The sequence below is a fragment of the Pseudophryne corroboree genome, chromosome 6, assembly GCF_028390025.1.
Source record: "Pseudophryne corroboree isolate aPseCor3 chromosome 6, aPseCor3.hap2, whole genome shotgun sequence".
Lineage (NCBI taxonomy): Eukaryota > Metazoa > Chordata > Amphibia > Anura > Myobatrachidae > Pseudophryne > Pseudophryne corroboree.
The window spans coordinates 328,458,610-328,474,892 of record NC_086449.1 but is presented as its reverse complement, the minus strand read 5'-3'; the positions used below and the strand labels follow the sequence as shown (position 1 = coordinate 328,474,892).

General features: G+C 44.7%; 1 protein-coding gene across 3 annotated transcripts in view; it reads right to left on the bottom strand.

Moving 5' to 3' along the window:
• Positions 1-761: 761 nt before the first annotated feature.
• ZNF609 (zinc finger protein 609) overlaps positions 762-16,283 on the bottom strand; it is a 244,876-nt gene continuing 229,354 nt past the window's right edge. For all 3 annotated transcript variants that reach the window (XM_063926360.1, XM_063926362.1, XM_063926361.1), the window contains exons 8-10: positions 5,188-5,416; positions 3,596-3,674; positions 762-2,875 (exon numbers count right to left, since the gene is read on the bottom strand). In XM_063926360.1, coding sequence (XP_063782430.1) covers positions 3,601-3,674; positions 5,188-5,416 — 303 coding nt within the window. In that variant the 3' untranslated portion in view covers positions 762-2,875; positions 3,596-3,600. The remainder of the gene's footprint in view (positions 2,876-3,595; positions 3,675-5,187; positions 5,417-16,283) is intronic.

The window sequence follows — 16,283 nt, the reverse complement described above, 5'->3', positions numbered from 1 at the left end:
TATAATTTAGGCATGTCGTGAACACACTTATACTGCATTTGAAGAGATATTTGCTATCACTATCATCACTAACACCATCTCCATAGCATACTGATTATAAGTCATGAGTTCAGCTAAATCTGCCATAAACATCTCCATGCCACAAGCTGTGACATGTAGCCAATGCACATGGGTAAGAATTCTGATACCATTCCATGTATCTCTAAGTTGAATGGAAATAGCCCACTACGCAATTTTTTTTCCAGCAGTTTCCTGTATGGGTGTATACTACCTTTTTGTCTTGATGACCTACCTTCACTAAGTGGAAAAAAAATAAAAAAAAATCAACAGAGAAAAAAAAAATAAAAAATGTAATCATCCAATTTCTAGAAAATAAAATAAATTTCTACTAAATACAACTGCACTATTTAATGCAATGGATAAAATTCTATTTATCTAAGGAAATATTGTGCATGTACTACATATGAAGCTTGCTCACACAACCACACACTTCAGGTGAACATTTTATACACCTGTTGCTCACATACAGAAGACCACCACCATTCTGGTAAAACAAACGGATGTATTTTTTCTCTTTTGTTTTTGAACTGCAGGGGAGAAAAAAAAAAATCAATTTTGCCACAAACATTAAATCTGATTGCAAATAGAAGAAAAAAAAAGCTACATAACAAATATAACTTTACATCTTTATACAGATAATTAAAAGGGTGTGAGAAGGAGAGCACATGGGGTTAAGTTCCCCATTTACCGGAGTTCAAAGGTAGGTGGAGAAAGGTTTATTCCATATACAATAAGTTCTGTTTACAACCAAGCAATACAAAAGAACTTTATTGCAAAACTTCCAGAAAGGGCTCTTTTTTTGTTTCGTTTCCCCCCCTATTTTTAACGAAATTCCTTCAGGTCACCTCCTGGGGTGGAAGAGGTGAAACTAGCTAAGGGTGGATGCCTAAAAAATAAAACATTGAATATCAGTATGCGTTGTGCACCTATACAGGGCCCTGGGAACTTGAACAATGACTCCAAGATGAAATAATAGTAGATGATCAGGTCATGTAATTGTTCAGCGTCAGAGAAGCAGTACATAAACTGACTTTTATATGGCATAGGGGTCTGAGATATTTGCTGGCAGAAGATAAAGTACTAAACTAAGATGGTTATAATCCCATCCAAATGTTGGGAAATAGCAGCAGCCTTGATGGTCCCATAATGACCACTGGTTGACATCTGACATTGCAAGAATTGTAATCTCTGTAATTTTAGACCAACGAGAACCTACTTTCTAGGCTCTGAATATAGTGAATTCCCATTGCTGATATTTTACATAATATGTTAAATACAATAAGACACGTCCTGACTGAAAGAGCCAAGTGTTATGCTCAGTAATGATGGTTAAATCATTGTATTTCCTCCATTTTGAGGCTAGTTCAGAAAAACAAATCGGCGTCCTGGAGTGAATGCAATATTTCTTAAACATGACATCTCATCGACAACGTGTGCCTGCTGTATACACAGTCAGCAATTAGACAAAGTGCATTTTTGTAAAGAGGAACACAATCCTTACATGTTGTATCATTCTCTTATAGAACACCTCCTTCCTGCGGTTACAGGGGTCCACAAGGTACTTTGCATTCTCTAACATAAAAGAACCTTAAGAAAGTGGAACTGAAGGGGGAAATCGGCAACAGACTAGGGTATGTAATGCTAAACCATGACAGACCCTGTCATGTGGGCACTAAACATTTAGTGGTTAAACAGTTTTAAAAACACACATGTGAAATATATCCCCATTTTTTTTTGTTTGCTTTTTTTTTTTTTTTTTCTTAAGATTAGTGTCTTATAAAAGAACCTTTGCCAGGTTTATATACATTATACACAGTCAGGGGGCATATGTGGGAGCCCTGTACTTTATATTATTGTCATCCTGGTTCTTCTTATGCATCACAGCTGTTTCACGTAGCCTATTTGTAAGAGAATTATTAAAAAGTGGTGGCTAAGAGCTCTGTGGTTAAAAGAAAGAGTGGGTGTTTAACGATTAAGAAGAAAACAAAACAGGAGAAAAACGAAGTACAAAACATATGGAAACAGGTTGTTACAAGATAGCATTAAACTTCCCATGCTTTTTTGGCCCTTGTTCCAGTCAGACATTAAGCAAACATCCTGAGCTGGCAATAACCATGACAAAATTCAAATATGTCAGAAGAAAGGCATGACGAAACAAAGACTGAACCCAGCTACAACAGTCACTCCCACAGCATCTGACAAACGCAAAACTATACTTTGCAGAGTCCAAATGCCCCCTCCCTCACACAAAACCCTGTAGGGCAAGTATGGATGCCATCCCATGACTCCTGTGAAAACCAGACACCTGGGCACATGTGGTCAACAATATTCATGGCTCCATAAATGGACGAGCCATGGCCGATGGAGTGTGCCAACACAGGGAGCAAAAAAAATTCATCATCTTATAACTTCAAAATAACATTTAAACAAAAGTCTGTAGGCACAGGATGCATAATCCTGACCTAGAACATTTTATTATATGAATGAGGTGTTCAATGCTGCGCAATATTTCCCTCCGGCGCATTGTGAGAAGGAAAACCCTAAGTCTTCTCCTCAATGTCCAGTCCATGGGAGGATGCTCTGAATAAATACAGTCCCATTCTGCAAAACCAGATAATCCATGTAGAGGAAGAGGAAAGCTGAGCTCATGGAGGGGGAGGATCGGACTTCTGTCTCCTGCATCGGAAGGAACTTGGCAGAAAACTCTGGTTGAAGAAATAACACCATTCAACTGATGTATTGGCTCATTCCAGACGTGTCCTGTGATCCAGTCACATGACGTTTTGTGTAGTCGGGGACCATAGCTGACAATTTCCTTCCAGAAAGAAGATTAAGGGAAACATTAGCACAAGCCTACTGCAACATAAACTACACGTGTGTTCAGAGAGTGGGTAAGAGTAACTTAAAGGAATGGGAAAACTACTGTAGTCTTGTCATAAAAGTGGCACTTAATTGAATAACCCCCTAAGTCTGCATTTGACCTCTGCCAAGCAACACAGGGTTTCTGATCTCCTATGCCTTGCTAGATTAAATGCCATCATAACACAAAGATAAACTGACATTGTCCTTTTAGTAGTAACCAATGAGTAGATATATTTCCCTCCTCACTACTTCCAGTCACTAGAGTGCTAAGCCATGCTTTTATACATTCACGTATGCTTTGTCTGTTTTTGACTAATTTTCTAGTTACTCTAACGCTTTCACAAAATGGTCCTACATTTTGAAATTACATATTTTTTTTTTTATTGACAAACTAATACTTTCATGTTAGTTGATTTTTATGGCATGAACATAATGCTAACTTAACAGGGTTAACTTCCATCTGCAAAATTTACCCTACTATATGGATAGATGGATGCGATATGGTGACTGTTCTGAAGCTACCTAAATATAAAACGCAAAGTATTATGCACCAAGAGGCACATGACAACCACTCAGATATTGGAATTGGCGACACATATAGTAATTACATGGGATCAACACAAAGGTAAAAATTTAGGATAAAATAAAATATGCAGCAGCATAGTCAACTTACCGCTCTCACCTCCTGGGGGGTGGGTATAGGGATGGGGCTGAGCCCTGCTGACTTGCTACTATGGCTGTAGAAGACAGACCTGTAAAGAAAAGGAAGCATTTGAATTAGTACCTCCCCCATATTAATAAGATTAAACTATTTAATTAACCAGTTTAGGAAAAGCTAGAATATTATGTCGGATGGTGTAATGGTTAGCATTACTGCCTCACAGCACTGAGGTCATGGTTTAGATTCCCACCATGGCCCTAAATGTGTGGAGTTTGTATATTCTCCCTGTGTTTGTGTTGGGTTTCCCCCGGAGTACTGCTGTTTTCTCCCACAATCCAGAAATATTCTAGTACTTTAATCTCTAGACTGGAATAGCATGCAGACAAAATAGATCGATAAGTTTACCACTGCTCCCCTGGAATGCCTGTAAGTGTGTGTAATGCCTGTAACAAGTGTATGTACATGTGTTTAGGGAAAACTAGATAGGCCAAGTGGTTCATATTTGCCGTCAAATTCTATGTTCTATGTCCATGAAGAAATATTAGGAAAATCGTAGATAACTATGTTTACCGGAAGTTGCATGGATGGAGTTATATCGATTTTTCCATTATTAACAATGGATGGAAGGCATATACTGTATTAGTACATCCAGGAAGGGGCTACCACAGGCCCAAACATCATGTATTTACATTTTTTTATTTTCATAACTTTTCATGAGATTGATATATTAATATATCTGATACAAATGTATATATCACTGGTCCTATAAGCTGTACTCTGATTTATCGTGTAGAACTGACTATAAGGGGAGTAACACAAGGTGTCAGCTTACCAAAGTGGCACTAAACATCCCATCTTATAACAGGGAGTACAGCCTGCAACGCCAACGTATTTGTGAATTCATATGCAGATCGCTCAGGAGTCCGAGTATAGGCTACCTGTGTCATGTAGGGGCTTATAAAAGGCTTTCTGTTTTGTTCAAGGGTTACTAGAAGTCTCTCCATCTGGTGCTGGACTTACCTGAAGGCTGTGTTGTGCAGGAGTCACTAGATGGCTATCTATGATTAATATGTTAGTATTCTATCACAGAGAAAATTGTTGTGAGTTTCTAATCCTATCAGGCCATTTGTCAGGCTTCAGACTGCTCTGCCTATGAGGGGGGAGATGTATGCACCTAAAGGACCCCATACATATGCAACTGCTTTCCCCAATTCCTCAATCAAAAATGCTGACTGGTGATCCATAGGGGAGATTCTGAATGTTATAATTAACAAACTTGCCAATTCGAATCATATTTTGGTCTTGTTCGGCAAGCTGGGAAAAACATGTCAGATTTCACTGATCTCTGTATGGGGCTATAGCATGCAGCATTGCCAGTACATCTGAAGTGGAATGAGTTGGAGGGCAAACTAATACTTACGTTAATGGCCTTTCATACTCTGGAGTTGTAACGGCACCCACACTGGAAGAGTGTGCACATTTGGTCACCCCCCACAAATCTGACCCAGGCTAGTGAGAGTCTGGCCATGCTTTTAACATGAGAGCACTTTCAGAATTTTTTTCCAGGATCAACTTAAAGCTACAGTCCCTAACTTTACAGGTACCTGTGGTGTAGGGCAGTTGATATTGGCCTGGTAGCAGAGAGTAGCCAAGATGGTGGTGGTGGTGATGTGTAGACATTAAGCGCTGGGAAGGAGAAGTGCGGGGCCTTTCAGAACTCCTGTCACCAACTCCTCGATCTGGTGCACCCATGCTGCTACAACCACCTCCTGATGATCCTCCAGGTACATTGCAGCCACCGCGATCTCGTTCCTGGGGCGATTTGTCTGTGATCTGTACATAAAGATGAAACACAGATGTGACAGAGCGCTAGTCCTTTGTATGGTTACTAGTTTCAATTGCTCTATTCTTAACATTATAAAAAGTATAGTAACCATTACAATAAAACTGATTGAGAAGGAAGTAAAAGTATGAAACCTAACCAATCATCAACAAAAAGGCACATTATGAAATACAGTAGTACAGCTTTATAATATATAAGTGGGGTATTCAACCCATAACTCTTTATCAATAGGATTATGTGCCATTCTGTTAGGATTTATAATATAGCACAGTGAGGCAAATCCTTATTTATTAAAGACTCTTGATGACTGTTATTATATTTTACTATGTTGGCTGTAGAAGAGAAGGTTTAGGGGTCTGTGTACGGGTTCGGTATGAAATACCTCCGGTTGAAATCCCGACAGCAATTGACCGACGGTCAAAATCCCGACAAGGTCAAAATACTGACATTTAAAATACAGACATGTAAAATGCCGACAGGTCAAAATACTGACATGCGTTTTTCATTGGTTTTTTGTGTGTATGTCAACATAGGTCGACATGGACACCATAAAAGTGTGCCGTGTCCCCTCGCTGCGCTCGGCACACTATTATATTCCCCCTCCGGGCTCACTGGGATGGTAAAGTATGAACAAGTCGGTTTCAATGGAAAAATCATGAAAAACTCATGTCGGCATTTTACATGTCAGTATTTTGACCTTGTCTGTATTTTAAATGTCGGTATTTTGTCCATGTCATGATTTTGACCGTCAATTGCTGTCGGGATTTCGACCGTCGGGATTTTGATTGGAGGTAAATTGACTGCATCCCCTGTGTACTAAGGGGACACCTGTGAAGCAGGAACGGGATACCGCGACTGTTACCAATAACAGACCCGCTGAGGACGGTGAACGTTAAGTCACCCCTCGGCAGTGTAGGCAGCAGAGCAGAGACAGAACTCACCAGGTCTCGAGTCCCGTCCTCTGCAGAGAGTTTTTTTTGTTTTCTTTTGTAGACACATGGCCAAAGTTACAGAGCTAACTTCTTGCTACTCCAATGAGGAGAAGCAAATACCGGCAGCTACAGAAGGCGATATCAGTGCTGGATTACACACAGACTGTAAGTGACCTCTCCCCTTGTAACACCTGAGACACTTAGCGCTGCCATAGGTGTCTATGGCAGTGCTAAGTGACTCAGGCACAGTGCGATATTGTAGCCTATTAGCGTTAGTAGGCTGCAGACAGAGAAAATCCCTCTAGTACATACTGAGAAGTGGTATGTACAGAGATTTTCTCTGCCTTTAGTGTTTTTCACCTTTACGCCCCCTAGTACATAGACCCTTAGGGGGAGATGTACTAAGCAGTGATAAAAGTTGAGAAGTGAGCCAGTGTAGAAGTTGACCATGGCAACCAATCAGCATTGAGATAACAAAAATTTGCATACTATAAAAGTATACAGAGCAGCTGATTGGTTGCCATGGGCAACTTCTCCACTTTCATCACTGTTTAGTACATGTTCCCCTTAGTTAGAAACAGTTTACTACTTGAATCACTTGCAAGACGACTTCCCTATGGAAGCAGACCTGAGCTGTGAAACGCGCTACAGTGGAGGGAAAGACTGGTACATTTTTGTTTATTTTTATGACATTTTTATTTTTACAAAGAAAGTAGCTACCATTTAATATTCTAGTATTCATTCTAGCACCCTGCATATAGTCAGTGAGAAGGGCATATTTTCATTTTATACGTGATGTATCGCTACAGCCCTCCTCACTGATTAGGTGCAGGGTGCTAGAATGAACACTACTATTCATAGTCAATTTTATTTTTAATTTTTTTTCCCCATGAATTTTATTTCACTATTTTTATTCATGTTCATAATATTTGTATCCAATTTTTTCTCTTTAACCTTCGGTCAGGCGCAATGTTTGAAGTCACATAAATGGGTGCAATGAGCCCAATAGGCACAACCTAAAAATAATGCGTTTGTAACATAAAAATGTCTTCATTTTCATTAAATCATCCAGAAACAACATTTCTAAGGGGTTGTAAACAAATTAAATGAATAGTTTATGGAAAAGAGTGGCATTTTATTCAAATAAAGTTATTCTGACAGTTAAACTTTTTTCTACCTTTTTCATCAACACCAAGTAATGACAGAAAAAGCAATGTGCCTGGTAGATCACTTTGTTCACTGTGGAAGGTTGAGACAAAACTGTCCTATATGCTATCGTACATCATTAGATAAGTGACAGCTACACAACACCACGAGGGGCGCTGTCGTCTAGGAAGAGAAGGGGTGGGAAAATTGTGAGAGCTGAGCCTATTAGATCAGTTGCGCCTGACCGGTAAAGGTGAAGGTTAAGGGTGGTATATTACATTTAAGTATTACATTTGTTGTTACAAGTAGTGTAACAGATTTACCTTTGACCTCATCATCTCCTATATATTAGCCCAGATCTGTGACTTTGTGACTCATTTGCTAACGCTGGGTGGAGTCAAGTCACAGATGTGGCCTAATATATAGGAGAATTTATAGGGGAACCGGATAATATATAGCAGAATAGGATAATACATAGGAGAATAGTATATATATATATATATATATATATATATATATATATAGATATAGATAGATAGATAGATAGATAGATAGATAGATAGATAGATAGATAGATAGATGTATATGAACTACAGGTCCGGCACTCCCGTTAATATGCTTTACTCCACCGGTGCCTTCTCAATCAAAAACTGTATGTACGTAAAGGAGCGGCACTCAGGTTCACTTCAGGGGACAAAGTTCGGACAGTAATACAGATTACTGTCCGAACTTTGTGCCCTGTAGTGAACCTGAGTGCCGCTCCTTTACGTGTATGTAATATATATATATATATATATATATATATATATATATATATATATATATATATATACAAAACAGTAAATGTGTGGAGAGACCAGCAGCGCAGCAGGTTAAGGCTCTGTACATGCACCGGTCCCCGCCGCCAGCCATTGGACTCATGGTGGAAGACAGCCCTGTGATTGGCCGCCTGTGAGGCTAGCAGCGCAATCATTGGCTCCCGCTGGGTCCCCGCTCTCTTAGGTGGACGCTGCCGGTCACTGCGCTGAGAGGCGACGGAGAGTCCGGTAAGGCGCCCATGTGCACCGTCCCCTGACACTGAGCCCCTCCCGGCCCACGGACTCCCTACCCGGTCCCCGCCATATGAAGGGAGCAGAGGATGGTCTATACCACGCAGACCACACCGCTCCTGTCCCCCTGCGTGATCCTGAGCGGGATGCGTAACATCCTCTCCCTGCTCTACGTGGCCTGGGGCACCAACTACATGTCCGCCAGCGCAGTGGATGCCAGCATCCGCATGAGAGAGCTGGGACCCAGCGGGAGCCAATCTCTGCGCTGCTAGCAGCACGGCCGGCCAATCACAGGACTGTCTTCCACCATGAGTCCAATGGCTGGTGGCCGGGGGCGGAGCTTCTACTGAGCCTTACCCTGCTTCCGCTGCTACTCTCTCTGCACATTCCTGCACTCACTATGTACTGTTATATATATATACACATATACACACACATATTATATATATATATATATACACATACATACATACACACACACCCCCTCCAACATTTTAAACATAAAACTCGATGCAAAATCGGAAAGGGGGCGTGGCCACAGGTAGAGTGCATGGTCAAGCCCCATTTCCTATACTTTCAATGGCAGTTTGGAGAGCCAAAAATCAGTACAGACCATAAAAAAAAGGTACTGTACCTGCCAAAAAGGTACAGTTGAGAGGGGTGGTATTCATGTGACCGCCGGTCAGCTGACCGACAGTCACATGACCTCCTCCGTGAGCCCGACGGCTCACTATCCCGATGGTCGGCATGCCGACCAACAGGGACTATTTCCACTCGTGGGTGTCCACGACACCCATAGAGTTGGAACAGAACCCGTGGCGACCGCAGGTCGCCACCGAGCCCGCTAGGAGCTTGCTGCACTCGCCCCTCCCCGCCGGGATCCCGGCGTCGGTATGCTGCCGGGATCCCGGCGTCGGTAAGGTGACCGGCGGTCAGGAGACCGCCGGTCACCAGTACTACACCCGTTGAGAGTGTGTGTGTGTTTGTGTATATATATATATATATATATATATATATATATATATATATATATATATATATATATATATATACCCACCCTCCGCGCCACTGGTCCCCCAACACCACCCGCAGCACATCCGCCCCTTCCCCACCCACACCGCCTCCAGAACCCCTTCCGCAACAGCCCTGCACCTGCCCCACCCCCAGCACCTCCACCGCTCCCCCACCTGCGCCTCCGGCCCCCATCTGCTGCACCCCCGCACCTGCCCCCCACCGACAGAACCTCTGCCCCTCACCCACCCGCCACGCAACCGGATCCCCGGTCCTTCCCCACCCCCACCGCCTTCGGAACCCCTCCCACATCCTCAATAGCCTTGCACCTGCCCCAGCACCTCCACAGCTCCCCCACCTGCAGCACCTCCGGACCCCCTCCCCCATCCACCGCCCCCCACCCCCACCTATGGCACCTCCCGACCCCCACTCCCATCCGCACCCCCCCCACATCCGCCCCCCTCCACTCGCAGCATCTACACACACACTCCCCCATACGCGGTCACCCCCGCACCCACTACATTCTGTACAGCGTGCACTGCAGGCGCTGTTCACCCCCTCACAAGGGGCTATGTCCCCTTCAACAACGGACGCCCTTTCGTCGTGCAATATGTAACCACTAACAACATTAGGCTTTAAGGTAATACTCCATATCATACAAATATTGCCCAGCCAAAAGACGTTCATGGGTTTCGGGGACGTAGCCCCTTCCGATGGTGTGAAGAGCGCCTGTAGGGCGCTATGAATCACCTAGTTTTACAATAAAAGTTTATTTTACATATATTTAAGTGTTTATGCTTTCTGGATGAGAGCCCATTGCAACCAAAAAAAAGCAGATTTATGGTAGACTTACCATGGTTAAATCTCTTTCTGCGAGGTACACTGGATTCCACAGGGAATACATCGGGGGTGTAGAGTTGGATCCTGATCCGAGGCACCAACAGGCTAAAGCTTTGACTGTTCCCAGGATGCATTGCACCACCTCCTCTATAACCCCAACTCCAGGCACTGGAGCTCAGTTTCGTTAACCAGCCCAATGCAGTAGCAGGTAAAAGATACTGTAGATGTTAGTCACACAGAACCACTTTCTCACGACAGGAGAAGGGACTAGCGGCTAATGCCATACAAACCCAAAGAAGCTAAGTGCGTCAAAGTGGGCGCCCTGTGAAATCTAGTTTACCTCGCAGAAAGAGATTTAACCATGGTAAGTCTACCGTAAATCTCCTTTTCTGCAGCGGGGTGCACTGGGATTCCACAGGGAATGCATCGGGGATGTCCTAAAGCAGTTCCTCATGGGAGAGGACGCACTGTAGCGGGTACCAGAACCCTGCGTCCAAAGGAAGCATTCTGGGAAGCATAGAACCTGATGAATGTGTTCACTGAGGACCACTTAGCCGCCTTGAACAATTGTTCAGCGGACGCGCCTCGGCGGTCCGCCCAAGAAGGTCAAACAGACAGAGTAGAATGGGCTATAATAGCAGCCTGTGCATAGGCTTATGCAATCACCATTCTAATCCATCTGGCCAAGATTTGCTTATTCGCAGGCCAGCCACGTTTGTGAAAACCAAAAAGTACAAAAAGGTATCTGACCTCCTGAGGGAGGCAGTCCTCTCTATGTAAATACGGAGAGTCCGTACCACATCCAAAGACCGCTCTTTGGAGGACAAACCAGACGAGTGAAAGGCCGGAACCACAATCTCTTGGTTAAGATGAAAAGATGATACCACCTTAGGTAGATAACCAGGGCGAGTTTGAAGAACTGCCCGGTCACTGTGAAAAATCAGAAAGGGTGGATGACAGGACAAAGCGCCTAAGTCCAATACCCTCCTAGCAGAGGCAATAGCCAGTAAAAACACGACCTTAAGTGTAAGACATTTAAGATCCACAGACTCAAGAGGTTCAAATGAAGACTCTTATAGGGCATTTAAGACCACAGGCAGATCCCATGGAGCCACAGGAGGGACATAGGGAGGCTTAATCCGTAAAACACCCTGAGTGAAAGTATGAACGTCAGGAATAGACGCAATTTTCCTCTGAAACCACACTGACACTACAAATATATGAACCTTGAGGGAGGCCAGACGAAGGCCTAAATCTAGGCCTTGTTGCAGAAAAGCCAAAAGCCTAGAAGTTCTTCAGCATAGTTTGAATAACCACCTCAGAGAATCCCTTGGCCCTCAGGAGAGAAGCATCAAGAGCCACGCCATCAAAGCCAGTCTGGCCAGGTCCGAATAGACACAAAGGCTCAGAACGAGGTGATCTGGGCATTGAGGAAGTAGAAGAGGACGCTCTATTGATAGACCCTGCAGGTCTGAGAACCAATGCCATCTGGGCCACGCTGGAGCGACTAGAAGTAGTATTCCTCTTTCTTGCTTGAACTTACGTAGTACCCTGGGCAGGAGTGACACTGGAGGGAACACGTATGGCAGCCGAAAATTCCAGTGCGTCTACGAACGTTGCTTGAGGATCCCTTGTCCTTGATCCGAAGACCGGAACCTTGCGATTGTGTCGAGATGCCATCAGGTTCACATCTGGTAGGCCCCACTTGTCCACTAGGAGTTGAAAGACTTCCGGATGAAGACTCCACTCTCCAGCGTGAACGTCCTGACGAGTGAAGAAATCTGCTTCCCAGTTGAGGACACCCGGAATGAACACTGCCGATATGGCTGGCTGATGGCGTTCCGCTCAACTGAGGATTTCTGATGCTTCCAGCATTGCCATGCGGCTTCGAGTGCCGCCTTGATGATTTATGTACGCCACCATGTTGGCGTTGTTTGATTGTACTTGAACAGGCCTGTTATGCATTAGGGGCAGGGCCAGTGTCAATGCATTGAACGCCGCCCGTAATTCCAGAATGTTTATCGGGAGTAGAGACTCCTCCCTGGTCAACCGACCTTGGAGAGAGTATTGCTCCAACACTGTGCCCCAACCCCACAGACTGGCATCCGTTGACAGGAGGACCCAGTTGGAGATCCAGAAGGATCCAGCCACCAGCTCAGTGACAGACGAACCTCCGGAGTCGAGATCATTTGAGACCTGATCCAATGAGGCAGGCCGTCCCACTTGGAAAGGATTAACCTCTGCAGAGGGCGGGAATGAAATTGAGCATACTCTACCATGTCGAAAGCCGACACCATGAGGCCTAGTACTTGCATCACTGAGTGTATCAACACTCTTGGGCGAGAGAGGCAATATCTGATCCTGTCCTGAATTTTCAGGACTTTCTCTGGAGACAAAAACAATTGTTAGTTGTGTGTGTCTAGTAGTGCCCCCCAGGTGCACCATGCTCCGAGCAGGGACCAGCGAGGACTTTTTCCAGTTGATGAGCCATCCGTGGGCTTGTAGGAATTGGACCGTCAGTTCCAGATGACGTCTTTACGGCCATGACCTTGGTGGAGATCCGAGGAGCCGTGGCCAATACACAAGGCAGTGCCTGGAATTGATCATGTAGGTTGCCAATAGCAAACCGCAGATATTGTGGATGCGACATGACAATAGGTATCTGCAGGTAAGCATCCTGTATGTCCAGGGATACCATATAGTCTTCGGGTTCCATGGCCAGCACTATAGAGCGCAGAGTTTCCATACGGAATTTGGACACTCACTAAACTTGTTCAATGATTTGAGGTTGAGTATAGGCCGGAAGGACCCATTTGCCTTCGGAACTAGAAACAGGGTAAAATAGTATCCCCTGCCTCTCTGACACAGAGGTACCGGCACTACCACTCCTGTATCCAGGAGGGATTGTACAACCAAGTGAAGAGCTTGCGCTTTTAACGGATCCGCAGGGATAACAGTTGTGCAAAACTGGCGAGGGGGACGTCTCTTGAAAGAGATTGCATACCCGTGAGAGACAACTTCCCACACCCAGGCGTCCGAAGTGGTCTTTAACCATACCTGGGCAAGCTGCAGAAGTTGGCCTCCCAACCTCGGGCCCCCCCCCGGGGGAGGCCCGCCCCATCATGCAGCAGGATTGTCTTGTTTGGAAGCAGGCTGATGGGCGGCCCAGGATTGTTTAGATTTAGGCTCAGTGGTTTTGGAAGCACAAGCCTGTCGTGGATACGCCTGACCCTTTGTTTTCCCTGGAGGTCGAAAGGAAGGAAAGGCGGTACTCTTAGCCTTCGGAGCAGAAGGATTAGGATTTGGGAGACACGCAGTCTTGGCAGTAGCCAAGTCAGTTACAATCTTGTTCAGATCCATAAGATGTCTGCCTTCCAGGACCTCTACCACATAATTCAACGAGCCAGGATAGACGTAGTAGATGCCTTGGCCGCCATTACACCTACATTAGAGGCCGCCTCCTGAATATAGTGGGAAGCTACGGTAATATAAGACAGATATTGTCTGGCAGTGTCAGAAAAATCCTGAGGCAGCTCATCCTCAATTGCCTGAACCCATGCTTCAATTCCTTTTGCAGCCCAAGAGGCTGCCATAGTGGGTCTATGTAACGCCCCAGTAAGAGAGTAAATAGACTTCAGGCATCACTCCACACGCTTATCCGTCGGTTCCTTCAGTGAGGTGACAGTGGTGACAGGCACAGTAGATGACACCACAAGACGGGCGACATGAGAGTCCACCGGCGGTGGAGTTTCCCACTTGTTATTCAACTCCTCAGGGATAGGATAACGAGCTAACATCTTTTTAGACAGGGAAAATGTATTTCCTGGCGACAACCAGGATTCCTGACGTATGTCAATTAAGTGGTCAGAATGTGGTAAGACTACCTTAGCAACCTTCGGACGTTTGAACTTATCAGGTTTCTTAGACGTAGTAGTAGGCTCAATGTCCTCATCTATTTAAAGAATTAGCTTAATAGCCGCCAATATGTCAAGATCAACAACCTGGGTTGTAGATTCCTCATCAGAAGCAACTGCATCAGTGTCTGACGGATCAGTATATTCCCCATCCTCATCGGAAGACTTATCCGAAATATTAATGGATTGTGAGGAAGAAATGGACGTTTAGATGACCCCTTGGCTCCAGAGGGGCGTGGGGTAGACCTTGGTGTAACTAAGGATTGATTTAATTGTTGTAATTGGGTAGACAGTATCCACCCATGACGGATTAACTACAGGGACAATATGTGGCTGCAATGGCACTGAAAGTCCCACAGGGGGCGTAAGATGTGTCACAAGTGTACTCAGCACACTTGAGAACGCTGCCCAAGGTGGGTCCTGATTGGCCACAAGTGTTGCAGGTTGACTGGGTGTATGGCACTCAACACCTGAACCAGCAGCTAAAACTTCCCCCTCAGGTAAATACGTGGTGCCAGTACTGCAGGATGCAGAAACGTCCGCGGATTTCCCGCCCTGTGTGGCAGACATTATAAGGATTGTAGCCTTAGGGCATAACAGTACAATATAGCCAGACAAACACAATACCTGCAAAAACCCCCTATGTTATGTGACAGTAAACACAGGACACAAAACAGAGGATTTACGCGGTAAGAGGCGACTGAAACACACATTAAAAATACCAAAAATATATAAATATATATATATATATATATATATATGGGACCCTGATGCACCTAGTCCCTGAGGGTACAGAACATAGTGATAGCAATATGTGATACAGGAGAATGGAATCCCACACAACAGCTACAGGCACACTCAGTCACAAGTACAATACAGAAGTTATTACATATAAACAATAAAACTGCACTGGACTAGTAGTTTACATTTAAGTATGTATGAGTACAGATATAACAATGCACAGTAGATACTGGATGTATATCACAGAATACTTGTACCAAATATTCAGATAGCAGTACACTTGTTAACTAACACTGTCTAAAATGACATGTAGGAATACTTAAGTGCCTGTAAATGCACAGCGCTGATGAGAAAGGCGGCTTTACAGAGGAACAACTTGGGTGACACCGGGATTCAATCAATTACCAGAAATTCCTGGGAGTAAGAGAGAAGATCGAAAACCAGTCGGCGACCCGGACCTGCTCACTGGACCTCTGACCCCTCCTGGCAAGTGTCGAACCTGTGTCACCGTTGCTATGCCCCAAGGTGGATTTTAGAATTTTATTGCTCATTGTACATTTTTAGCTGGTAATTGTTTTGGATTCACTATTCAGGATTCCTGAAGGGGATCGTGTGCTGTTTTACTTGAGTGTTCATTAAAAACGTATTATGCTATGCGTTTTTTTCTGTCCTTTTAAATTTATGGTGCATGTGGAGGAATTTCGCTTGATGAAAACTGTATGACAAGTGGCACGAGGAGGGAGAAGGAAGACTGCATATTCTGATACCGCCCTGATTTAGGGTTTAAAAGGAATGTATATATTTTCCTCTTCATTATAGTTGGCGCCTACATAGAAATTGCACATTACCTTTTTCTGACACGGCTTTACAGAGGAAACAAAGCCCTGCAGTCCAGAAGATCAGCCCAGCTAGTAGTGAAGATGGCGCCAAAATCTCTGTCAGGGAGTGAGGGAGAGTGAAATGCAGCTCCAGGGCAGTAATACCAGCAGTAGATGGCGCCTGGAGCTGGGGGAGGGGCTACAGGTCAGCGCCTTATCCCCTATGCTGGTCCTCGCTGCCGGGTACTGTGGAGCCTATATCAAACGGATTTTAGTAAATCCGACCTGTGCTTCTTTGCCCTAGTGGATATAGTGGGGTCCCTGTGCAGTACAGTGTTCACGCCAGCGGCGCGGTCCGTCTCCTCGGACCGCGACCAGACAATGATTAACCGGCGGGTCCCACCTG